General features: G+C 36.6%; 1 protein-coding gene across 4 annotated transcripts in view; it reads left to right on the top strand.

Annotated features, from left to right (window-relative positions):
• The window catches only part of LOC131047225 (thioredoxin-like 3-2, chloroplastic), a 75,290-nt gene that overhangs the window by 35,585 nt on the left and 13,252 nt on the right, over positions 1–26,453 (top strand). The window contains exon 4 of one of the 4 annotated variants that reach the window (XM_057981108.2): positions 11,707–12,325. The exons of the other annotated variants lie outside the window; for them this stretch is intronic. Coding sequence (XP_057837091.1) covers positions 11,707–11,751 — 45 coding nt within the window. The 3' untranslated portion in view covers positions 11,752–12,325. Of the gene's footprint in view, positions 1–11,706; positions 12,326–26,453 lie in introns of those variants that run through there. 4 annotated transcript variants of the gene reach the window in all.

Below are 26,453 nucleotides of genomic sequence, written 5' to 3'. Positions count from 1 at the left end.
CACTTTATGATCACCGAGAACCCAATCTGGGAGGGTGAGAGCATACAGTGTCAAGGGGATCGTTAGATGCCAATAACTGAAAATGATCACAATCTTCGGGCAGCAAGCCAGTCCCTTCTGCTTATACAACGGGATAATGAAAACAATGCAATCACTTGGTGGTAAGCCAGCCAAGGACAAGCTAAAGAACTGAAGAATGCAATCACTCAACTGCTTGTTTAGCGGGAGGACTAGAAATGAAATTACAATCAACTCTACCGCTTATGCAAAGGGAGGTCAGTATTACAATATTCAAAATAGGCGGCAAAGCCAGCCTCTTCCACTTATGCAGTGGGTCTAAGAGCAATAATCCAATTAGATAGTTGTTAGTACTACTAACCAGCTTTACAATGCACAATATGAATTACAATTTAAGGGAAATCACTATTCAAAAGATAGGCGGCAAGGCCAGCCTCTTCCACTTATGCAGTGGGACAAGAAAGAACAATAGAAACTGCTGTTAGTACTACTACCAGCATTACAATATGAATCATAGCATATAAGAGTGATGAACCAAGTGCAATAACATGACCAGCAACTGCAAATGAAACCAAGTCCTTTCTCTTCACACCAATGAACTCACACACCCCAAAACCAACTCCAAACACCAAAAACTCTAATTCTTATATACTCCCAGCACGCTGAAAACACACAGACCAGCAACACCAAATCCCACTAAAACACTCACAACTCACCCAATTCTTAACCAAATGACACGAAACTGAAAGCAAATGATCACTAGGAGGTAGGCGATCATTCCTAGGACAACAAAACATGGCAAACCGACCCCAATAATTTATGCACACATTCCAAAGCACTCAGCCACATGGTACGACCAACTAAGGTACGATTTTGCAAAAATAAAATCCAAAACACCATTTTAAGCTCTATAAACTTGCAAATTGAATTGCCTAAACCATAAAGAAAGATAGATGAAATACACAAAACAAGGAGAATGACACACCGAGACTTACGACCCAAAATCCACTTCACCACACTCCGTGACTAGCAACAAGAACACACTACAACACTCCCAAAAATCAGAAATCTAATATATAAATCTGCAACATTATCTTCAATCCACTCCTCTGAATGAAGAGCAGTCTCTGGCTCGACTAGTTGTATTGCAAGCAAAAAATCAAGCTATGGCTAGGAGGTAAGCGTTCCCTGAAGCTTTCACTTTGCATTTCGGTAGCATTTCATTATAAAAGTTATTGGATACCAAAAACAAGAGCCCAACACTCTTATTTATAGACTTTGTGTCTCCAAATTCAAATTCACATTCCCTCCAAATGAACGCCAAACCCAAATGCACATTCACTTCACATTATTTTGAAATTACATTTCATTTCTCCTTTCTCCAAATCGACCTTCTCATAGGAGCAAATATACATTATAAAAATGACAATAAAATCATAATGTGGCATCCAAGGTAGATAAGTGAAATATATTATAAAATTAACTTATTTCTCCATAAGGCATCCATCTTGCCTTATTAATTTTTCACTTTATAAAGTATTTTTCCTCAACAATAAATTGCCCAATATATAATTAAGGAAATGACTTAGATATCAATATAACTTAAGCAATCCCTTTAAAATAAATCGTCCGACCTTTGCCTTAAGTTATAATTTAATTTAAAACACCATTTTTCATCAAATATTGAACCTGCCAAAACAAGCTCCAAGGATATGGGGAAACAAGTTGAGAGAATTGCCCTGCTAGAAATAGTCACTGAATTGAGCCGAAGAACCCTTGCCAAGAACAGCACCAAAAAATGCTTGGAAGACCAACTGCTCAAACTGACCTGCCGAAAATAGCCATCTGAACAGGCCTGCTGACATCCTGCTAAAAATAGATATACTAAAAATAGTACTTACTAAAAATAGTAAGTGTTTCCAAAGTGATTTTAACCACATTCTGAGCAGCCGTCGCACTTACTAAAAATAGTAAGTCCGGAAAAAGTCACCCGATGCAGATGCATGTCAAATCATCTTGAAGCTCTCTGAAAACCCAAAAGGAATCCAAAATCTAAATTGTCAAACTCCCACATACACCCCCTGAAAACACCAAATAATCCTCCTAGAAAATAGGAAACCCTAATTTATGTTCCTGATTAGCCTACAGGCCTCCGAAATAGGCTAACGGCCAACTGAACTAATCACTACGGAGAAGGGGACATTACAAGGTCTCAGTTGAAAAAATATATCATTTGACTTTTTGGTTTTTCCACAGCACACACAACACCATAATAATGATTTCTTTTCCACTTGCAAACATTGCACAATAATAATTGATCTTTCTGTTTTTGGACACACAATACTGATTCTCCAATTTATTACTTGCTGACAAATCTCGATAAATTTGTTTGTGGAATTTTGAAGCCGACAACTATCAACAAACTCCTTGCAAAATCCTATATCAATTTGCGCATATGTCACAAACTATGACCCTGAATGAATCATATAATATTGGCTAGGGAGGAATCTTTCACCATTGAAATATATCTTACCTTCGGGTTTCGTTTAAGGTGGAAGAGATGAACAACGTTTAACCTCATAGAGAAACTAGAGCTTCATAAAATATTTCGTATGAATTTCTTCTCCTCCGTTTTCCCTTTTATAAGCATTCTTGGAACTTTCTAGAATTTAAATACTTTTAATGTTAAACGTTTAGCTCCAAACAAGTGACTTTGTTTTATTATTTACTTTTTTGGCACTTTAGTCACTTAAAATTCACCTTTATAAGTAATTAATATAAGTTCTCTTTTAATTCACTTTTAGACAACTTAAATATTAATTATTTAATATTGTAATTATTTTTTGCACATCTGCTCTAAGTTGTGGAAAATACAAAAATAGCCTGGAGGTGAGTTTTGAATCCGTCAACATACTCAGAAGTGCATTGGAGATTCAACTTAATAAAAATTAGATACTTTTTAAAAATAAAATATTCCTCCAAGATTTTTGGAATGCACCTGAAATATCAAAATAGCCCTTGGAAAGAATCAACAAACTCATCTTGATCCCTTAAACACGATGCCATTATCTGAATTCCATTCCAAAAAGATTGGCACTCTATAAGAAATTTGGAGCTTCAATAGATGTTGGAAAGGCTATATAAAAAGGGGACAATACAGCTGCTACAATAACTTCCATACCTAGTTGGCAATGTGATAGAGGACATGAACAGAACTCAGTAAATACCTAGACATAAAAGGTGCAAACTATTGTGTTCCCTCCGCCTAGGAGAAAGTTTTTTAATTAGTTAAAAAAAGTAATGTTAGTATTATTATAACAACAATATTAATTATCTTAATAATAATAATATTGGTAGGTCAACCTAATCTATTTGATGGAACATTTTGGGGTTTCTTTTGACAACAAATATTACATGTCATCTTCTAATCACTATTCACACAGTTGCCATTGCTTGTAAGGATGAAAACCCTCATCATTATGGCCTTTGGTGAGGACACAAGCCCCCATCATTGATTTCCTTAGAGCAAATTCAACTCGGAATCCATACTTGCATTGGATTGAAGCTTTTTTTTGTGATTTCTTTTAGATTGTAGGAGAAGTGAGACAAGCATAGAGCATTGATGTCCATTCACTTGGAATTCAAACAACAAACTGCCACCTGCAATCCCAATTTTGAGTTCCTTGGATCAGCACCACTTAGGTCATTCTTATCACAACCTATCCCAAGCGTAGCAAGGTCAACCATCAATAAGCAGTTCAGGTTGAAGTAACTTTATTCCATTGGCGTTAGGACCATCATTTGAGGCGGCCACCATCTTCCACCTAGGCGTAACCTAAGAATTTAGGTGCATAACAATTCAACTGGTGAACCCAGATAGAGAATCTCACAACTGGTAACCTTTAGGCCACCAATCTAGCATTATTAGATCTACAGGAAAATTGAGCATAGCAGGATTGTTTGAATTTGTGTAGGCCCAGATGGTTTATACAATTTGACTAACCTATCCTTCTAAGTGACATAATTTTATGATAAAAATATTAAATGTGGCTAAGTTGTATGGATTGTGCATCTGTATCTATGAGCAATTGTTTATTGAGCAAATCTAAGTTGGTGTTTGAGAAAATTGCTATAAAATTGAACAACACAGTATACATTCTAAAACTGCATTGATTCTTTCTATTTATTTACCTAGAAGGTGTATTACAATGGTGTCGAGGCCAATAGACCTGGCAGCCTGTTGGGTAAATCTTTTGCATGCAATTGAGCCAAAGGGATCAATGGGCTTTGGAGAGGGAAAGGAAGAAATTTGAAGTTAGAGTCATAGTAGGTAGGGTCTAGAATTGGAGGCAAAGGTAAGAAGATGTCAAATCAAGATGAGGAATTGAGAGCCTTCATGCAGGTACAATAACAAATAACAGAAAGGCAGGAGTAAATGGCCAAGCAACAGGAGAAAACAACAAAAATACTCCTTGAAAAACATGAATAATTCCAACAATTCCATCATATCTACACACAATAAGGGAACACAAGGCAGTACCTTAAATTAGAATGGGTCAATAAATTATAACAGTAGGGTTCCTAGACCCACAATCCTCATTCACGCCCAAAGTTGAGTTGTCACAAGAAGAGGGAGGGCTGAATCCAACAAATAGGATTTTAACGCTTGCATAGATGCCTATTCAAGATTTGATTCAAATGTTAGGCATCAAATTCTATTTATACCAATTTTCCATGAAGTTTGTTAATTGGGGGATGTGGAGTTGTGAGGACAAGTTTTGGGGACAGGGGAACCAAGGGCCTAAGTTTGGGGACAATGGCTTGGGGAGGGGGGGAGAGGGGTGCACAGATATACATATAGTAATTGAAAAAATAGATATAAAAAGATGTATAAGAATTACATTTCGAATGAAACTTTGGCAAATTAGTAAAATAGCGAAATTGCAAATACTAAATATAAAAATATTTGAATACTACTAAAATTTGACAAATGAAAATGTCAAATTTGAGATTTCTATTATATCCAAAATATCATAAAGATGATTACAATGATTACAATGATATCAAAAATTCAAAATAGCAATATTTAGTGAAGAGAGGCCTCTAATCATCATCAAACTCCTCATCATTGGAACTACTAGATTCCTCATGGTCAAGCTCCACTAAACTAATACCAACCAGCCCTGCTTCTAGAATTTTAGCATCCTCATCAATCTATGCTGGCTTCTCTGGCTCTACATCCAATTGTGCTACTGGACTCTCTTCGTACACAAGTGTTTTGCGGTCAATGAGATACAAAGCCTATGTATAGGCACAAGCTTCTTTGCTCTCCTAGAGGTGAGTCTAATCCTCTTAAGAGAGTGGATCAAGCTATAAGTAGAACAATTCCTCTCAACAGCTGAAGAAGTAGAAACCTAAGATAGAAATCAAATGGCTAGAGTGGTAGTCAAAGAATTCAGTCCATGGCAATTTTAGCACAAAATTGGGTCCTCTTGTGCCATAGTTGCCATATCCATTTTGGCTGCTTTAGGATAACCCCTAAGAGTGGCAAATTTGGCCCACTTGGTGCAAGTCGTGCTGGCATCTAGAGGATCATAAATTGTAATATCCCCTTTTGGGATTGCCCTAAATCTTACCCTTACTATTTATTAAGTCTGCTGGCTTTCTCTCTTTATTATTTTGAAATCAGTTATGAAGTTCGATGCTCCCTTGAATGGATCGATTGATCTTCTTCTTGGATTCATCCTTCTTCAAACAATGTCTCCTTCACTTTATACCCTTTATGGAGAAAAAGGATCACATCCTTTGGTTATGAAAAGATACATCTGTTTGGCAACTGCTGCCCTTTCACTTCTAATTTAATCTTCACCTATCTCTCATTTCTCAAATCTGTCTTTATTGCTTTTCAAATCTACATATATCCCATTTAAGATCTGCATATCCTATTTTCTTCTTCCCTTCTCAAATCTTATTTCAGATCCCTCTATATACTTATGCTTTGAATCTGCTCTAGATTTCTTCTAATTCCACTTTATTCCCCTCCATTCCATTTGATCCTTCTTCCCCATTATATCTTCCAATGTGAGGGAGAGGTCACACCTCTTCATCATGTCTGCAAGAGTCACAACCTTTCAAAATTAGCACTCTTTGAAAGAGTACAACCCTTCATAATTTCTACCCTTTGAAAGAGTCACTTCTTTATTTACTTGTCATTCCTTTCTCCTTTCCTTAATCCTTCCTTGATTCACATGCTCCATTCTTTCTTCCTTTCTCCATATCTCCTCCTTCAAATGAAGTTTTCTTCTCCGTTTTATATCTCATGTTTGAGGGAGTCACAACTTTTCATTTCATGCCTTTTGACCATTCATTAAACTTAGCTAAATTTTAATTATTTTAATTTTATTCTTATTCTATTCTATTTTAATTTTATTTTTAGCATTTATTATTAAATCCTATTTCAAAAGAAGGGACATTACAGTCCACCCCACCCAAGATTGTTCGTCCTCAAGCAATGATCATGCAGTGTTCAAAATGATTCCCAATATGAAATGGTTTTGGAAACACACATGGAATAAAATTGCTAAAAACACAAAGTATGGACCAAACATGGAGCATACACATAAAAACATGAGTATATGCAGACACGGAGCATGCACAAAAATACATGTGTTGTTAGATCCCTTTTTTTTTGGAGCTATCCATTTTGAGCCAGAAACTGGGCCTAACCCCATTCTTTTGCCCACAATCCATTTTGAGCTAGAAAGTGGGCTTAACCCCAACGGCCTAATCCCATCTTGCTGGCTCGTAAGCCATTTAGAGGTAGAAGGTGGGCCTAACCTCATCTTGCTGCTTGTAAGCCATTTAGAGCCAGAAACTGGGCCTAACCCCATCTTGCTGCTCATAAGTATGCTCAAGTCTATGTTGAATAGGAATGATATTCAACAAATTGCTTCCTTTCTCTTTCCAACGCCCTTGAGCTCTTTGGCTAGTTTGCATTAACTATCTTTTGCCCCTCAGGCTGGTAGGAACGGTGCTCTGGTACCATTTGTAATGTCCCCTTTTGGGATTGCCCTAATCTTGCCCTTACTATTATCAAGTCTGTTGGCTTCCTCTCTTTATTATTCTGAAATTATTTTTGAAGTTTGATGCTCCCTTGAATGGATTGATTGATCTTCTTCTTGGTTATCAAATGATGTCTCCTTCACTTTATGCTCTTCACGGAGAAAAAGGGTCACATCCTTTGGTTATGAAAAGATACACGTGTTTGGCAACAATTGCTGCCCTTTCATTTCTTATTTAATCTTTACCTATCTCTCACTTCTCAAATCTGTCTTACTACTTTTCAATCTGCATACATCCCATTTGAGATTTGCATATCTTCTTCTAGATCTGCATATCCTATTTTCTTCTTCCCTTCTCAAATCTTATTTCAGATCCCTCTATATACTTCTATTCTGAATCTGCTCTAGATCTCCTCTAATTCCCACTTTATTCCCCTCCATTCCATTTGATCCTTCTTTCCCTTTATATCTTCCAATGTGAGAGAGAGGTCACACCTCTTCATTATGTCTACCTTTTGGCAAGGTCACAACCTTTCAAAATATGTACCTTTTGAAAGAGCACAACCCTTCATAATTTCTACCCTTTTGAAAGAGTCACTTCCCTATTTACTTCTCATTCCTTTCTTCTTCCCTTAATCCTTCCATGATTCCCATGCTCCATTCTTTCTTCCTTTCTCCATATCTCCCCCTTCAAATGAAGTTCTCTTCTCCCTTTTATATCTCATGTTTGAGGGAGTCACAACTTTTCATTTCATGCCTTTTGACCATTCATTAAACTTAACTAAATTTTAATTATTTTAATTTTATTTTTTTATATTTTAATTTAATTTTATTCTTGTTCTATTTATTTTAATTTTATTATTAAATCCTATTTCAAAAAAAGGACATTACATAAATCTTCTCAATGGCCCTAAAGAACCATGCCTTCAACTCCACATCCTATATCGGTGTAACTCTACTAGGCCTAGTCTTGTACCACTTAGGATTTAATGCATAGGCAGCCATGTGCAAGGGAGTGTTGAGCTTCTCCCATCTTCAATGAATGATTGGCTGAATATGCTCATTATAGAATGCTAATGTGGGGCTAGGTGCAGCTCATACACCTCTAGATGAAGACGAAGAAAGTGTGTATTAACTCTAGTAATGCTGCCAAAAAATTCTAGCACACAAAAGTGGCACTTCCACAACCTTGTGTCACTAGATGTCCCTGGCTTGCTTGGTTATTTGGTTGCAAACTGTCTGAGAGGAGACTTACGATCAAAAGAATCCCTAGCATACTATGCTAGTAATGCAGAGGGGCACTCTATACTTGTAGCTGGACTTGTCATGGAACTAGTTTGAGCTTTAGGTTTAGGTTCCACCACATGGTCACTCCCCTTAGCCTTAGGTGCATATTTAGATTCAACACTTTCACTATGAACCTCTACCTCATCCTCGCTCATCCCATGAGAGCTCATTGTGACATTGCAATAAACAATATAAATTCAAATTTTATAAGTTTATAATTCTTAAAGTTCCTAGTATTAGCCTAGTTTGACAAATTTGAAAATAAAATTTAAATTTCAATGTTGAATCTTGATGACAATATGAACAATGAACATTGCAATGAATCTATGAATATGCATTTGCAACCATTTGGATAGAATTATGATTAAAATTAAATTTTGAAAAAGAACTTACAATTTTTTATTTTTTATTTTTGAAAAAAGAGTCACACAATTCTACCTTGTGCTTGAAAAATATTTCCAACTTGGTATAGAGTCCCTCTTCTTCCTTTGCTTCTTGCACTTGTAGCACTTCAATCACACTCCACCCCTTCAATCACTCTTGCTCCTCTTCAACCTAGTGGTTGAAAAACTTGAAATGAAATTGTGAGTGAAAGTGAGAATTTTTGAGTGTTTAATAGAGCTTAGAGGGCATTGGGGGGGCCCATTTTCCATTAGGGCTCGACCCTTGGCAAAAAGAACGAGAATTTTTATTTTTTATTTTTTTCAATTTTTTGGCCACCAAGGGACGGGAAGCACTTGGGCTTTCTCAGGATGGTCAAGGGATGCTTGGGTGTACTCAGGACGTACTAGAGACGTCTTGACGTCTCAGCCATCTTTGTGGTGTCCTTGGCGTTCCAATGGCAGTGGCGGTTCAATAGGGGGACGTACTCGGCCTTGTCCCCACATCCCAAAGACGTCCTTGTCCCCAAAACGATAGGGAAATGTGGGGGCGTGTCCCGTGTTTGACTGATTTATACAATTCCATAATGTTAGAGGTGGATCAAGAGGGAGAAAACCTATGCAACAATTGAATAGAGATCTACAAATAGAGGGTGAGTAAATTGACTCTCCCAACTTTTGATGGCTCAGGGAAGGTCATGACATGGGCTTGGGCTCAATAACTAGATTCATATCTTTCACTTAGCCCTATGGCACAAGATGAAGCTATCAAGTTTGCTATTTTTTATTTGGATGGTACTACACATGAGTGGTGGTGTCATGGACTAATCACACAAGGACATTGTAGTATGCTAACATATTCTAATCTAACACAAAGGCGCATAGATAGATTTGTTAGGAAGGATCCCGAGGTGTATTTTAGAGAATTGACATGCTTGAGACAACATGGTTCAATGGAGGATTATAAAATAGAATTTTGATGTTATGTTGAGGAGGCTTATGTTCTTGTTTATTGAGGGACTTGTGACATTTTCACACATCGCCCCATGGCAAATGGGGACCCCCTAGTTTTTGCTTTTTAGGGTTGTGTCTTAGTGTCTTAGGGTTTGTCTTGGGCCTCTAGCCTCTGCAAATGAGTCTAGCTTTGTGAAATTTGGAGGAGTCATTAGAGTCAAAAAGTGAAGGAACGATCGAAAGAATGTTTTAATGTTATGGATTGTCTCAAATGGGACAAAAGAGTAAAATCGCAATTTCCCGGGGTCAATTCTGACAACTTGCATTTTTTTAGGAATTTTGCTTTTTTCTAAATTTAGACTTTTTTTTTTGCATTTTGGGGTCAATCCGAGAACCTGCTTTTGCAGCCTACTTTTTTTCTAAAAATAGAAAGTTGCTTTTTGCTTTTTTTGAGGTTTTGGATGGTTTCAAGTTCAGAAAATGTGTCTTGTTAGGAGAATTCATCCAGAACAAACCAAGTATGAAATAACTTTCTAATCCAAAGGATAATTTTTAAAAAGCTGATTGAAGATCACAAGAAATTGACTAAGTCTGGAACTTGGTTCGAGAAAAAATCCTTGTTTCCTTGGCAAAAATTCCTGAATTCCTTGGAAAAATTCCTTGTTTCCTTGAATTTTTTTTCTGAATTCCTTGGAAAAATTCCTTGTTTCCTTGAAATTTTTTTCTGAATTCCTTGGAAAAATTCCTTGTTTCTTTGAAAAAAAATTCCTTGTTTCCATAGAAGAATTCCAAGTTTCCATGGAAAACTTCCTTGAGCACAAGCAAAGTCCACCCAAGGCAAGTGGGAAACTTCGTCATCCATGTTGAAGTCTGCCCAAGAAGGGGTAATAAAGGGTGATTAAGTATAGTCGCTTGGAAGAGGAAAGGTTGAAAATTTTGGTTTAAGTATAAAAAATTCCTAATCCAACCTCAAGTCCGCCCTACCTCATGGTGAATCTTCCTTGCATACTTGCAAAGTCCGCCCATGCCATGGTCAAAAGTTCCTTGGCTAGCATAAAAGTCCGTCTAGGCAAAAAATTTCACAAAAAAAATTTAAAAAAATTTCAAAAAAAAGAAAAAGAAAAGCCAGAGTACAAGGAGAAATTCGCCCAACTCATGAAAGGAAAGAGTTTGATCTTGGCTAAATTGAAAAGGAAATAAAGCAAAAAGGTTTCTAGAAGCAAGCAAAGAAAGTAAATTGCAATAAGTTTTTTGTTAGGCAATTTAGGGGTGTAATTGCAGGTGTCAAGAAGTTCTAAGGAGGATACAGGGCATTCAAGGGTCAATTATCAACAGTCTCTGAGATTCTTCTCCATTCCTTGCAGGTCTGAAGCAATTGAAGGGCAAAAGTCTGAGATTTTGGCCTCCAAATTCCCTTCTTTCTTTCTAATTTCTGGTTATCAGACCAATGCATGGCTTCTCCATATCAAATTTTCGAATTCCATCCATGGAGCAGGGTTGCTTTTGTGTCTTAGAGGTGAAACCCCTTGAAGTCAGACTTTGCTTCATAATTTTTAGGCCTTTCTAAGTCTGATTTTAAGTTTTAGAATCCTTCTTGAAGTCTGATCAGACTAAATTTCAAGATTTTCATAGTTTTCTGAGTCTGATTTTGGATTTCCAGGGTGTTTATGGGGTGTGATTTTGATTTTCAGAACCTCCATTAGTTTGATTTCGACCTTTGGAGTTTCACATCAGACTAAATTTCAAGATTTTCATAGTTTTCTTAGTCTGATTTCATGTTTCTAGAGCATTCCTAGGCCTGATTTTTGATTCAGAGTTCAAAATTAGACATAAATTTCACAAATTCCTAGTTATTTTAACTCTGATTTTTGTTTCTCAGACCATATTTGATCTGATTCCAAGTCTGATTTTCAAAGTTTAATCAGAAAATCAGAGTTATTCATTCAAAATTTGTTAAGATCACATCAAGCTTATTTTGTTTAACTAGAAATTTTTCGTATTTTCAGGTACTTGATGTCAACTCAAGGAAGAGACTTCCAAGAAGGTGTTGATGAAATAAGGAACCAGTTGAAAAGATGATGGAAGAACAACATTCATGCTTCAAGCCGAAATCTGAGTACGAATGGGACAAAGAAGAAGGATTCACACTTCATGAAGACATTTGAGAAGATTAAGTCAAGACGCAATGAAATGAAGTTTTTGTTCTAATCATCTTGAATTTCCTTTGGATCAAAAGATATTGCCCAAGGCATCAACACTTCTTCATGACGAGGAATCAAATTTGCAAGGCAAGTTGAGGTGGCATTCCAGTCATCAACCAACCAATGCAAGGGTTCCAAGTCAGACATGTCTAGATGCAATGAACCGGACTCAACAAGTGGCTCCTACTTTCTCATTGGTTGTCCAAAGTGTTGTAATTTCCCATTGGCCAAAAAGAATTTTTTTTGCAAATAACCCTAATTAGGGTTTTATCTATTAATCTTGGCCATTGATCTTAAATCAATCCAGGCCGTTGCTTTGTAATGGGATGCCTATATAAATGCTCCTCTCATTTGTAAAGGGAGAGATTTCTAAGAAATTGTTGTGGTGATACTTCTTAAGTGCTAAGACATATTCATTGTTCAATTGTTGGTGAATCTTGTCTACTTTTGCAAGTTAGCATGGTTTCTTGGCTCTCCATAGAATATATTTCATTTTCAAGTTGTTAGATTGAATGAAGGATCTGATAGAGATTGGTCAATGTGGAATATAATGTTCATACTTTTGATAATTGGATGATTTTCAGTTATCGTGCAAAGTTAGCATGAACCTGTAAAAGAAACTTAGCTTCTATCGCTTTATTCATTGTTCAAGATGTTGGTGAATATGAGTGATATGAAAATCTTTTGATTTCCTCAGAAGTTTGCACCATTCTTGTGTAGTTGTTGAATTTGGCAAAGCAAGAATTGGTTTTGGATTCCACTTTTGAAATCTCCGTCTTTGGAGTTTATAGGATTAGATTAGGGTTAGAATTAGTTTCTTAAACCCTTATCCTTTTGCCTTTTTAACAAGTTTGGATAGAAGTAGGATTGAGAAGAGCTCATTGAAAATCATTCCAAAAAAATTTCAGGAATTGGCAGAATCCTTTGATTGATTCACTCCTCAAACAATTACGTAAGTCACCCTTGAGATTATCAGCATATCACAACAAACCAATTGAGACTATCTGCATGCATTTGGAACCTTGGAGTAGTCTTTATGATCACATAGTCCATCTATTTAGCACATAGAAGATTTTGATCAAGAGAGAATAGGATATCTCTAGGTATTTTATTCTGAGTTGCACGTGCATAAAAAACACAACAACGGGACTATTATAGTCACTTCAAGGCTTGGTTAGGGCTTTTGAGCCTACATCTATGCAAGAGGCTATTTAGAGGACCTTGAGCTTTGATGATACAACAACCAAGAACAAGTCATTTCTAGAAATGCATCATCAAGATAGCATAGGAGATCCTTCCACAAGGATTTAGAGAAACCCAAGACACTACCTGCTAAACTATAAGCAAGATGGAAGAATCTAAGAATGAGCTTTGGAGAAAGAGGTGTTTCACTTATATAGAGCCATGGGAGCTAGGACATAGATGTTTGAGAAAGGGTTAGGTACATCACATCGAGGTATTATCCAATGAGGATTTAGAGGTTGAGGAGTTTGAACCCGAGATTGTGGTGGATGAGATTGAGCATGAGGAGAAGGTATACAAAGTTGCTTCAGGGGGAAAACTTGAAGCACTGTTAGGAGCACCTAGATATTACCCTCTTCGAGTTAGAGGAGACCTACAAGATTGCAAGCTAATTGTTTTTGATTGATAGTGGGGTAACCCACAACTTCATTGATGAGGATTGGTGACTAAGTTGGGTTTGAAAACAAAAGATTTTGTAGGGTTCAATGTTATAGTGGCTAATGGGTTCACTATCCCATCCAATTGAAGGATTTAGTGAATGGAGTTGACTCTAAGAAGGCATAAGATGCGAGATGGCTTCTATTTGATCAACATCAGTGAGGAATTGTTTTTGGGATTGCAATGGTTGCACTCACTTGGTGAATACACATAGAATGATGAAACTATGGAGTTCAAATTCAAATCCGATGGGAAGGAGGTAGTTCTTAGTGGTCTATCCAATGTGGGCCGCATGGTTGTTTCAACTAAGAGAATGGAGAGAGATTTTCATAGGGACGAAGTAGCTTGGGCGACAAAGTGTTTGATTACAAATACATGTCCATCCAAGGATGAGAAGTCTTATCATGTTGACATTCAATCCATCTTGGATCAACTTAGCAAGGTGTTCAACATAATTCCTCTTGGTTTACCATCGGATAGGGGCTTTCAAGATGTGATTGAACTTAAGGAAGGAGCAAAACCCATCATCACTACTCCTTATTGTCGTACCAAGAGGTACAAGGAGGAGATTGAGAATATAATTAAGGAGTTGTTGGATATGGGGCACATATGTTCTAGCTCTAGCCCATTTGCTTTTTCCACAATGTTGGTCAAGAAAAAAGATGGTACTATGAGAATGTGCATTGATTATAGAGCTCTCAACAAGAAAGCAATAAAAAATTGTTATTCCACTCCCAAGTTCGATGAGTTAATAGATGAGCTTCGTGGTGCGGTATACTTCGCCAAGATTGATTTACAATTAGGGTATCATCAAATAAGGGTTAGAGATGAGGATGCATATAAAACAAATTTTATATGTCATTATGGGCATTATGAGTTCTTGGTCATGCCATTTGGGTTGACTAAGAACTCACAATGCCCAGGTTGAGGAGTTCAAGCTTGAGATTGTGGTGGATGAGATTGAGCATGAGGAGAAGGTATGAGGAGTTGCTTTAGGGGCAACACTTGTAGAACTCTTAGGAGAACCTAGATCTTACCCTCTTTGATTTAGAGGAGTCCTACAGGATCATAGGTTAATTGTTATGATTGATAGTGGGGCAACCCACAACTTCATTGATGAGGATTTGGTGACTAAGTTGGGTTTGAAAACAAAAGATTTTGTGGGTTTTAATGAAATAGTGGTGTCGCACATCAGGTGCTTCGCATACTAGAGCAACATTCATTCTATACCAAGGTATCCAAATGTGAGTTTGGTTTGATATAATGTCCCCTTTCTGTAAATGCGTTTTGGCCCTAAATCACAATTCCAAGTAAAACAAGAAATGGAATAGAGTTAGTGATATCATTTACCTGGTTGAGATCTTACAAACATTTCAAGTAATCGTTGAAACATAATCCATAAAATAGATCTTCCTTGCTAGACACAATATTTTAAATCAAAAGAATAGATCTTTCCTACCAGGGTTAGGAACATTAACTTAATCATAAGATATATCTAATTCATTAATGGAATTCAATCATAGGAGAGTTTGGATAAGGAGGCATGATAGGGTGCCTAAAACGACCCTCTACCTGAGGCCCAAGAGTGGATATACCATCCCTCTTGACCTCATGTGGCCTTTGGCCATCTCATATGAGGTGGTATACCTAGTGAGGAATCCTATAACCATTCTCCTCTTCTTGCCAGCCTTATTCTCCTCCCTATGATTGGGGTTACTTAATCCAATAGTCAACCATGGTAGAAATTTGAGGTAAAACTACAATAGGGTGTCTGAAACCTCCTTGCCTTCTGAGCCCAAGTGTGGGGCACTACTTGTACCCCTTGGCCTTGTGGGACTATTAGTCACCACCATGAGGTGGTGTGCTTAGCAGAGGACCTTATAACCGTTTCCCCACCTTGATTCCCTCACTATCTCTATCATGGTTGTCTGTAGCCTTTAAACTGACATATGAAGAATTACACATTATTGCCTATATTCCATATATAAGGGATCATATAATAATATAATATTAGATTGAATCCATATTATTCATATGTGAATAGTTATATATAGAATCACATCATATTGCCTACCACCAAATCATGAGTGTAATGCTTAGTGGTTGTATGCCTGAATTTGGCTGCCTTGTATCTGATCTCTTCTTGTTTGATGGTCTCCTTGAATGCTTGGTTTTGTCTTTTATACTCCTCCATCGAGGGTGGAGGGTTATGACCTTTCTGAAGGTTGTGACCATTGGAAGGAGATGAGTCCCTTTCTGTTTGACCTTTACCTCTTTGGAAGTAATCTCTTGCTGTTTGGTTTAATCAATATCTTAATGCATTGCTTCCTTTAGCCAATCTTTTTATTGATTAGATTAGATAGTTGTTAATAAGGGAGGGAGATCAATCTGCACGGGTAAGTATTCATCTATACACATGGTGTTTTCTTTCCATACGGCTTGCTGTGGTAATGTGGAGAATTACGATTCACGCTGAGAGAAATTGTGAAGTCTTACTTATAAGACAATTTCCTGATTGCTGATTCCCTTTGTTATTTTGTCTAACGTCATATTGGGGACATGATAGTCCACCCTTCCCAAAATTGCTTGTCCTCAAGCAATAGTTGAATGATCACAGAGTCTAATTCGTATTCCACATTTTGTTGTGCTACTCTGATATTATCATAAGTTGTAGATTTGAATTAAGACCTATATGTTTCCTCCAATTTGAATGTGAGTTATAACTATTACCAGATTTTCACCTGCAGGTTCAATCAGGTAGAGCCACTAAGTTTTTGAGAAAATGGTATATTCCATAGCCTCTCTATGTTGCATTCAATTACAAATGAAATAACCTCAAAAGAATGCAGAAAACAAAGATTGCAAAGTAAAAGCATTTCATTGATTTAAATGTTCGAAGCGTAGAAAGATTAGGCAAGTCTTTCAGAAAGAATGTAATCTTTATTAAAATGATAGAATGCATGTCTCACACAATAAGCCGTGAGACTGACCATGTTCATTCAATATGCATGATGCACATGAAAGCTAAATTATACATGAATAAGTAAATGCTAAAAATGCATGTCTAGAGGGTGACCAGTCATTGCCTGAATGACTAGCGCTTGTTGGCTGATCCATAAATCTGCTGGTATCGTCCTGCTCCTCCTTGCTTCTCAGGTCCTCAGTGCTCCTTTTTCCTGCATGATTCAATGGGCAATAAGTTAGAACTGTGTTCTAAGCAATGAAAGGTCATACACTATACATGAGCATTCACTTATACATGTATAAGTGAGTCTTGATGTGCAAAGAAAGGAGATGCATATTTTAGGTGTCCAAGAGAGATCAGGAAAATCACCATACATAGGCATATCTTATCTAATATGTTTGTTTCATGTGCAATTACGGATCCAATCATGTTCATTTTCAGCATGTGGGGTGAAATGGGCTCCCACAAGGGTTGAGCCCAACATGCTACAGGATAGAAAATGAACAAAAGAGGACAGCTCAAACATGGTTTTAACAGTAAGAAAGTAGTGGTCAGGTTGCAGCACTTAAAGGATATCAAACAAGTAGCATATGTTACATAAGCAGCCTTTGGACAGTCATTTTCATAAGGAAATATAGAGACAAAGACCACGCTATTTTGTGTGCAGGAAATACCATGAAGTGATTGTCAAAAAAGAGTAGACCACTATAGGATAAATGACGAATTGCAATGACATTAGGATGACTGTAACAGAAGTAGCAAGGCAGACTATTATGCCCAAAATGCAGTCATGAGCCAAGAGAGTAGCAGTCATGGTAAGGGCTTCTTATAACAAGTATAATGCCAAATCACAAAAGCAGTCACACAAGTAGTGGCTTCAGATAAAGAACATTCCATGGATCAGCATAGTTTAGCCAATGAACACAGTTACATAACAGTCATATGTACTGGGCAGCATACAAAAGGCTAGAAAGTCAAAATGTTTGCAGTCACTGCCCTTGATAACATATCGACTTATCATGCTAGGTAAAAGACAGTCAAGTTCATACACCACAGAGAGTATTATTACAGCAAAAGAGTGCAGTTGCAGTCGATGCATGAATAAAAATGAAAGTCATTGAGAGCATTAGATATAGTGAATGATTGAAAATGAAGCGGTTCATAGAAGAGTTCATAATGTGTAGGTAAAGCACAGTCACAAAGAAACAAAAATATCCATGAAAATGATGTATACAGTGATATTAGTCCCAGCATACTGAAGGAATCATGCACGGAGGCGCTGAATACAGTCATACCGTGAACAAAGCCCTTCGAATGTTTCTTGTGCAATCAAAACATGCAAGTAAGAAAGCAGTTCGTGTAAATGCACAGAGGGTAATATTGTGAAGGGTTTCATAATATTATATTTCGCAGAAAATAAAATCAGCAGCAAGCAGCAATTTTTATTTTTTTCATCATTTTTCAAAGGGATCTATGCTCAGAAATCGACTTTCAATTTATACAAGGAAAAAATATGCACAAATCAGACATGGCGGCACCCAGAAGCAAGGCAGAGAGAAAAGAAGATTGCAAGGCGGTACTTCTTTTAAGATTGCAGTAAAAACTCAGTCATTTCTAGTAGGCAGTGTTTTGTTTTTTACATTTCCTTCAAAGTAAGCAGCAAAAGGTCGAATTCTTTTGTACAAAAGAAAATATGCACTTGAGATCTGCAATTTTTTCTCTCAAAAGTTCGAAAAGGTCACGCTGCAGCAAGAACGAAATCTCTCATGGTGCCAACCCAACAACGTAGTGAATATACACTCAGAAAATCGCCCAAAAATAAAAATAAAAAATTCATGCCTAGCTCATTATTTTCGGTAAGGAATATGTAGAAATCAGGCCATGATCAAAAATGGCGCCCAGCTTCCAAAAATTGCGCCATAGCCAAAGGAATAAGTATCGAATGCCAAAGGAATACAAAGAAGTTCGAATGTTTCAGTTCCCAGCTCGCAAAAAAAAAATCATTTCCAGCAGCTTGAACTTGCAGTGAATCAAACATGGCGGCCAGTAATAACCAAAGCATCTTTCTTTTTCCACAAACCCTAGGTTCACGCCACAGCAAAAGAGAGGAAAAATATCGAATGAAGGAAATGATACTTTAGGGTTTTTTCTTTTCCCTTTATCCTCTTCGTAGCCTTTGGGCATTTTTGCCTTTGGTTTATTTTCATTCCTTTTCAATGCCACCCAAAATGCCTAGGGGAGGGACTCCATTTTTTACATTTATCATTTTATGTTTTCACGTATGGTATCTATCAAATAATTTATTAAATTATCACTAAGTAAATATTTATTAATAGAATAAGATAAATATCTATTAAGTGAAAATTTATAAATTACTTAATAAATGTCATACGTAAAATTACAAATTGATAAATGTAAAAAATGTAATAGGTAAATTTTCATCAAAGTGGAATTAATTTTGTCACTTTATTGAATTACCTTATTGAGATACTTGGATTCTAATATTTAAATATGTGAAAATGTTTATTAAAGTGATACAATTCATCACTTTATTAAATCAATATCTTGACTTTATTGTAAAAATGAAATAAATATAAATGTTTAGTAAAGTGATGATTTATAAGCACTTTATTAGATATTTGTTTTATTTCCATTTATTGGGAGGTCAAGGATATTTTTTGCATTTATGAAGGCTTGCAGGCCTGTCAGGAGATATTTTGGAGCCATTTATGGTGCATTTAAGAGTTTTTATGGTAGCAGCATGGGCTGGCTTGACTTTTGCTCAAGTGTGTTCCCTTTCAGATATGTTTCAGGTCTTTCCAAATAGGTTTTTTGGGTCTGCTCGCCCAGGAGGAGGTGGATTATTTTATTCATTATCTGCTTTTTGAAAGCATATATACTGGAGGACTTCATTATTTCAGGGGTTCTTACCTTTTGCTTTTGGCAGACTATAATTTTTTGAGTTCTCTCTGCAGAAAGGAAGGAGTTTGTAACCAGTTTTCAGAACAGTTTTGATAAGCTTTGTGACACCTTTTGACAGTAATACATGTTTTGCCTTCTCAGATTTCTTGTTTTTGTGTGCTCAGTCCTAATGCAGTTTCAAGTGATATCTTTCATCCTTGTGATTGTGTTGCTGTTAGCACCTTTATGCAAGAGTTTTTCTAATTATTTGCAGGTCATAGGTTGTGCTAGTTGTAAGATTAACCTCAGTTTGTGAGAAAGCTTCTTTTCTCCTGCTGAGATTATTATTTTTACATCCTTCTTATGAAGTGTTGATGCAGAGGTTATGAATTTTCTGATTTGTGCAAGGTTTCCTTTTATTACTGGTTATTTCGTGTGTTAATCAGTTTGTCCAAGTTTTCTGGTATCCATTTTGGTGTATCACCTGTTAGTTAGTAGTTTCATTTTATGTTCTCCTTCTCTTTTCTCAACAAGATCGTTAGGTTTAGGTGAATGCCAGTTAAAAAGAACCAGCTTGGTCTGGAGGTCCACTTCAGTTTTAGGTTACCCGCAACCTTGAAGTGTTCCCATGTTTCAATAGGCAGCTGAAGTTCACAACTTTAGCAAGGGTGCAGGCTTCATTGATAACAATAACCAATAGTTGGAAACTAGCAAGACTTAATTTAAGACAAGTTTTCTCTCATATTCGAGAGAAAGGATCAAGGTCATCTTGTAATAGTGTTCATTGTATTTGCAAAGACAAATTAGGTTGGTCATATGTTTGCATGTTGGATATCTTTGTGAGTTTTTCCACATATTAAGGTGAGGATAGCATTTATGTAATGTTCTATGAAGAGGTTTCAAGTTGACATATTACAATTTTCATTGTGGAGATTGGTTGGATAATCTGTTTCTAGATCTTGAGGATGTAAGTGTTGGTTCCCAAATCAACACATTGGAAAGTTCTAAGGTTATGCCAAATCCTATCTTCAAACCTCCCAATTGGTTTGTCCAACTAACAGGAGTAACCAAAATATGGTTAACTTCCTCTACACTTCAGGTTCTGCAGGACCTAGGCAGGTATACCTACTCACCAACTGATTCTTCAAGTTGATGCCCTTTATGGCAGATTAGTCACTTCTATCTGGTTTTATCTTCCATCTCAGAATGGCATAAGTTTCTAAAATAGAATGGTCTGATTACTAATTGTTTACTTATACTTTTCTTTACTCTACTCCTTACTCTTATCTCCTACTTATATTTCCCAACTGAAGCTGAAAATGTAAATGTTTTGAATTAATTAAATGTAGTTTGATAACTGATTAGTGCCTTCCCTCCTCTTGGGCCACAGAGTCACTAATTTCTAGAATTTCACGTATAACCCCTGTGAGACAATTTTTAAATCCACTGCTGGAATCGATCTGTCAACTATTCCAACCTCCAATACTACTCCACTATTTTTTTGTCACAACAGTTAGTCTAACTGAGTTTAACTTTTACTTGAAAAGACCAGCAAGACAAGAATCATAAGGATAAGAAGGTCTCAAATGAATCTTGTTTTTCCAACTGCTACAATAATGAACCGTTTTTTGTAAGGAAATTTAAGAGTACAATTACTTGCTTGAAGTAATAATCACAAGAGAACTGATATCTAGAATAAAAGATTTCCTTTAGCACATTTGAATTGAAAACACTTAGATCATTCACAGGGAATAAAATTTGCAGAGTAAAAAAGATTGTCCTCTATTGATTTTTTTTGAAAATGAACATATTACATACTTATAGCAAAGTGAGGGGTCAAGCCCCTTTAGAGAGTCTTTTAAGATAAAACTAAACATATGGTAACTAAATACTTTGATGTCTAATTAAACATAAATGAACTTTGGTTAAGTGATCAACATATCCTTGGCTCAAATTTGTATCACAATCTTCAGTGATGCTTTTGACGAAGCTCTGTACAACGAACATCTCTTCTACATAGTTGCTGGCTGTGTCTAGGTCTCCCTTTTGAGCTGCCTTCATTGCATCACGAAGATATTTCTGGCATTCTTGAACCCACACTATTTGCTCCTTCAATCTCCCATCCTTAGTTATAAGAGATGGTATCCCATGCCTTGTAATAAAGGTAAAAAACTTTGATTCCCCCATGAGTTGCTCTGCAAATCCATTGTGAGCTTTTATTAATTCCCCAATTTCTTTGATAGCAGCTAGATTCGGGTCACTTCTTTCTTGAATTGCATCAAGTACTTCCAACCGGTTATCCAACCTCTCATGCTCTATGATAGCAAGATTGTTTTTTGAGCATGTATTCCAGCACTTATCTATCCATGTCATCATAGCTTTGAACCTTTTTTGAATGAATAATAACATAACATCAATTTTAGCATCAGTCAATTGACTTCTTAACTGCTGGTTTTCTTCTTTCAGTTGATTGTTTTAATCCTTGGGCCGTGAGATTTCCCCTAGTGTTAACAAAGGTGTCTGCCTTGTTGCATTCAACTGATCTTTCAAGAGCTCAATTTCCCTAACAAACCTCTCACTCTTGGCTCTGAGAGCATCATTCTCCTTCATAATAAGCTGAGTTTGAGCTTTATTCAACTTGGCTATGTTGATTCCCAAATCGGCAGTAGCTGTAATGTCCCCTTCTCCGCAGTGATTAGTCAGTGGTCCACTGGCCTATTTTGGAGACCCGTAGGCTATCTGGAAGAGAGAATTAGGGTTTCCAACCTTTGTGGAGTTCTGCACGAGCTTTTTAGGGTTTGTCAAGAGGGAATTCTTCAGTTCTTCTTATGGTTTCCTTTTGGGTTTTCCATGAACTCCAGGGTGGCATAACATGCATTTGATTCTTTGGTGAAGTCAGATTTTACTATTTTTAGTAAGTTAGGGTTTGACTGTTTGGTTGATGCAATTCTACCTTGCTTTCCAAGCTCTTTCTTTGGGTGCGAAGATTATGTTTTTCGGAGCAGTATTTCTTGACTTACTATTTTTAGTAAGTGGTTGTGTTGAGCATTTCTATATTTAGCAGTCTCGGACAGGGTTATGACTCAGCACAATTCAGTGGTCTTCATCACACAACTTCATCCTTGATTTTGGTATTAATCAGTATTGGAGTTATAAGTTATTTAATTAAATATTAATTCCTTATCCTAAGGTTTGATATTTAATTATTTTTATTACTGATTAATTGTGTTATGGCGCATCTTAGGAAAAATATCTATCTGCCAGCAATATTGTTATTTTTCTAAGTCAATGGCATTAAAAAAGGTGGCGTTGAGAAAGATGAAAGTTTGTATTATTTTATATCGCAAAGTTGTCACCTAGGAAAAAGTTCGAACTTTGCCTAGGGAATTTTGGAAAATTAACGCCATGTCTAGGGGAGGGTATGACATGAAATAAAATTGAATTTCAATGGTTTTGGGCGCCATTTGCATTTGAATTTCAGAGGGAAAAATCTATAAATACAGGTGCTTGGCCTCTCATTTGGTATCAAATGAATTTGTATCGTTATGCTTCTGAATTGGCGACTGAAAATTTGAGCTTCGAAGTGTGGCTTCCTAGCTAAGTCTCAGTTTCGTACTTGCAAGATAGTACCTAGCTGTGTCCATTTATTCCCAGTGCTGTTGGTGAGTGAGTTGCAGATTGTGGAGTGTTCTATTTGGGATTGGAGTGTTATCTGGTTGCTGGCCGCAAGACTGCTGAAAGTGTATTTTGCTCACACCTCTTGACCAGGCGATTCCATCATTCTGGGTACCGGCTCATCCTTCCTTCCTACCACTAGCGATGCATATTGTAAGTTTTTAGCATCTTATTTTGAGTGTGGATTTTTATATTGCAAATCGAACTTCCTAAATTAGGCGTTGGGTTTTGTGAATGCATTGGGAAGTATGCAAAATAAATATGGGTGTTTCGATGACTTTCCTTGGTTTTGTTTTCATTGTAGCGGGTATAGCAATTATTTAGAATAGATTTTGGGTGAATTGGGTGAGTAATGAGAGAGTTATGAGCGTTTTAGTGAATCCATAGGCTGTTGGTTTTGCAATTCTAGCTTGCAGATTTTGATGTTAGCAGAAATTTCATGTTCTTATTTGGATATTCAGCATTACTCTCTTCTCACATTATCTTGATTATTGTAAGGTTAAGTAGTAGTACTACTAATCAATTCTGGTTTGTAACGCTCACCCCACTGAAAAGTGGAAGAGGCTGGCTTGCCGCCTATTTTCAAGTAATTTGTAATTCAGTCCTCCCACTGCATAAGTGGTCGAGCGATGTCTGAGTGTAATGGTCCTCCCGCTGCATAAGCGGTTGAGTTGAGATTGTTTTGTAAATTCAGTGCTCTCACTGAAATATCGCGGTTGAGTGATTTGTGCCTTTGTATGTTTCTCTTGGTTGGTTCACCGCCAAGTTTCTTGCATTCCCGCTGGATAAGCGGAAGGGGCTGGCTTGCCGCCCAAGCATTGTATTGTTTCCAGTTATTTGAAGCTAACAATCCCCTCAACACTGTATGCTCTCACCTTCCCACATTGGGCACTTGGTGATCAGAAAGTGGAAGGGTTGCATTTTCCAGCAAGTTTTCAGTTTGTGCTTTCTAACTTTAATAGGTTATTTGTTTGTGGATGATTATTATTGGCCTAAAAAACAAAAAAAAATAACTGGGATATTACAGTGGTATTAGAGCTGGTTTTCCTGCCAGCCTATGTGTTCAAATTGATTAGAGCACAAGTTCTCGTTGCCATCCAATTGGGTCGTGGTTTTTTGTTGCATATCAGAGTTTGGAAGAATGTCTACTACAGATAAGTCTATTTGTGAGTTAATGCAAGGATTGATTAATTTGATGAAGGATCCAGATATTAAAATGGGGTTCGTGAAGGTTCTTGCAAAATCCAAACATAAGGAAGTTTCTGAAAACAATATCTTTAATACAAAGACAAATGATGGAGTTGGTGTTTTGACACCTAACTTTGAGACAGTGCTTCATGAAGACTCTTTGGTGATGCATGCACCTACCATTGATGAGGTTGTCATTCAAGAAGAAGAAAAAACAATATTTGAGGTTGTGCATGAGGAATCTCTTAATGTTTCTTATGGAGCTAGTGACAGTGTTGAATGCACTCATGTGCCTCTAGAGGAAGAGTAGATGAAAATTGAAGATGTTAAACAAAAGGGAAAGATTAACAGATTGTTGGATGTGTTGGGTCTCAAATCAACAGATTGGATAGGTTCTAAGGAAATGCCAACTCCTATGATCAAACCCTCCAATTGACTTGGCCAACTTATAGAGTGAACCTATTTGGTTACTAACTCTCTCACTTTAGGCTCTGCAGGACCTAGGCGGGTATACCTACTCACTAGTTGTTCCTTCAACTAATGCTTTTTATAGCAGATTTAGTGTCTTAATCTGATATCTCCTATTCTCAGAATGGCATAAGTTTCTTAAACAGACTGATTTCAGATGTGTGTATTGATCTATGTATCTTACAAAAGTATATATGTTACACTTTGGCTAAATTACCTACTATACCTACTCTACTAATCCTAATGCTTAAAGGTGAAGGGTAACTGGTATGGTTAAAGGGTTTGTTTACAAATGATCAGTGCCTTTCCTCCTATTTGGGCTACAGAGTCTTATATTTCTTTAGGACTTATTGTGTAAACTTATGAGATAGTTTTTAATCCCACCACCTCTCGATGAGTCTGTCAGTTACTGTTTCTTGTGAGCTCTACTTCAATGTCTATATTGTAAACTACTTGAATGAATTTAACCCTAACTTTTAAGAGACCATCCAAGGAAGAAATACAAGGAACAATTGCAATTCGCGAGTAAATCTTTTTGATCCAAATCTACAATATAAAACACAAAATTTTACTGGAAGAACACGAATAACCTTATCCACTTTTAGATAATGTCATAAGCAACTGCCTTCTAAAAATATGTTAACTCTCAACACATATGAGAAAGAAAATGCAACTGGTTATTTTTGATAAGAAGTTTAAAAGTACAAAATTGCCTCCACCTCTTCTCTCTATCTTTTTTCTTTTCTTTTTTACATTTTACATCACACATATACATGTGTTTGAATGGTTTTCATACCCCTTTGGGTGAAAAGATACCCCCCTTTTAAATAAAAATAATTCCAAATCCCGAAATTGCCTTAGTTTATGTAATTAATTGTCACTTTACAAGTTGTTTAGGCATGTTAGAGGTATTTTAAGGCTATTTTATGGGTATATAATGGATAAATGGTCTTTAAATGATGTAAATACCCCTTTTGGTGCTTCACACTCCATTTTTTATGCCCATTATTGTGTTTATGTTATGGTTTCATATTGTGCAACAAATATAAAATATACTACTTGTACCTATTCAATATATATATGTATATATATTTAGAATTTTTCTTGCTCCTTGTCTTGGAATTTGGAATTCTAAAAATTGCAAATTTTAGGGTTCCAACAGGATGGAGATTCATGTTATGAAGCTGAAAATATTGCAGCTAATGATGAAGTTCCTAATGACTAAGAGGCTGTCCTATTTTGTGAGTTTAAAATATACCAAAATGATGACATTCAAGGGGCAGATTTAGAGGACCAATCAGAAATTGCATTTCAGAATAATGGGGTTGAAACTCGTAGTTTGAAGAATGAGCTTGACCAAATTCTTAAAGTCTTTGAGCAATGTCCTAAATTGGAATTTTCAGATTTAGGACAGCATGATTGTTGGTCTAAGTTGGAAAAAGGAAATCTTTCCCAGATCGTTGATAACCCATTGTTTGAGATGGGTAAAGTGAAAACATATGACAATCCGTTGTTTGAGTGGGAAGATGAAACATCACTTGGTTCTAGCATTGCTCTTGGTGAGAATAGCAACGTGTGGAAATTAAGAGAAGATTCAAGATCCAAGTTGGATGATACTTGGAGCTATGGTGAGCACTTTTTAACTAAACAAAGTAATCGGCCTTTTAGCACTTGG

Source organism: Cryptomeria japonica, chromosome 4, assembly GCF_030272615.1.
Source record: "Cryptomeria japonica chromosome 4, Sugi_1.0, whole genome shotgun sequence".
NCBI lineage: Eukaryota > Viridiplantae > Streptophyta > Pinopsida > Cupressales > Cupressaceae > Cryptomeria > Cryptomeria japonica.
The sequence above is the reverse complement of the archived record's forward strand: the minus strand, read 5'-3'. Positions and strand labels throughout refer to the sequence as shown.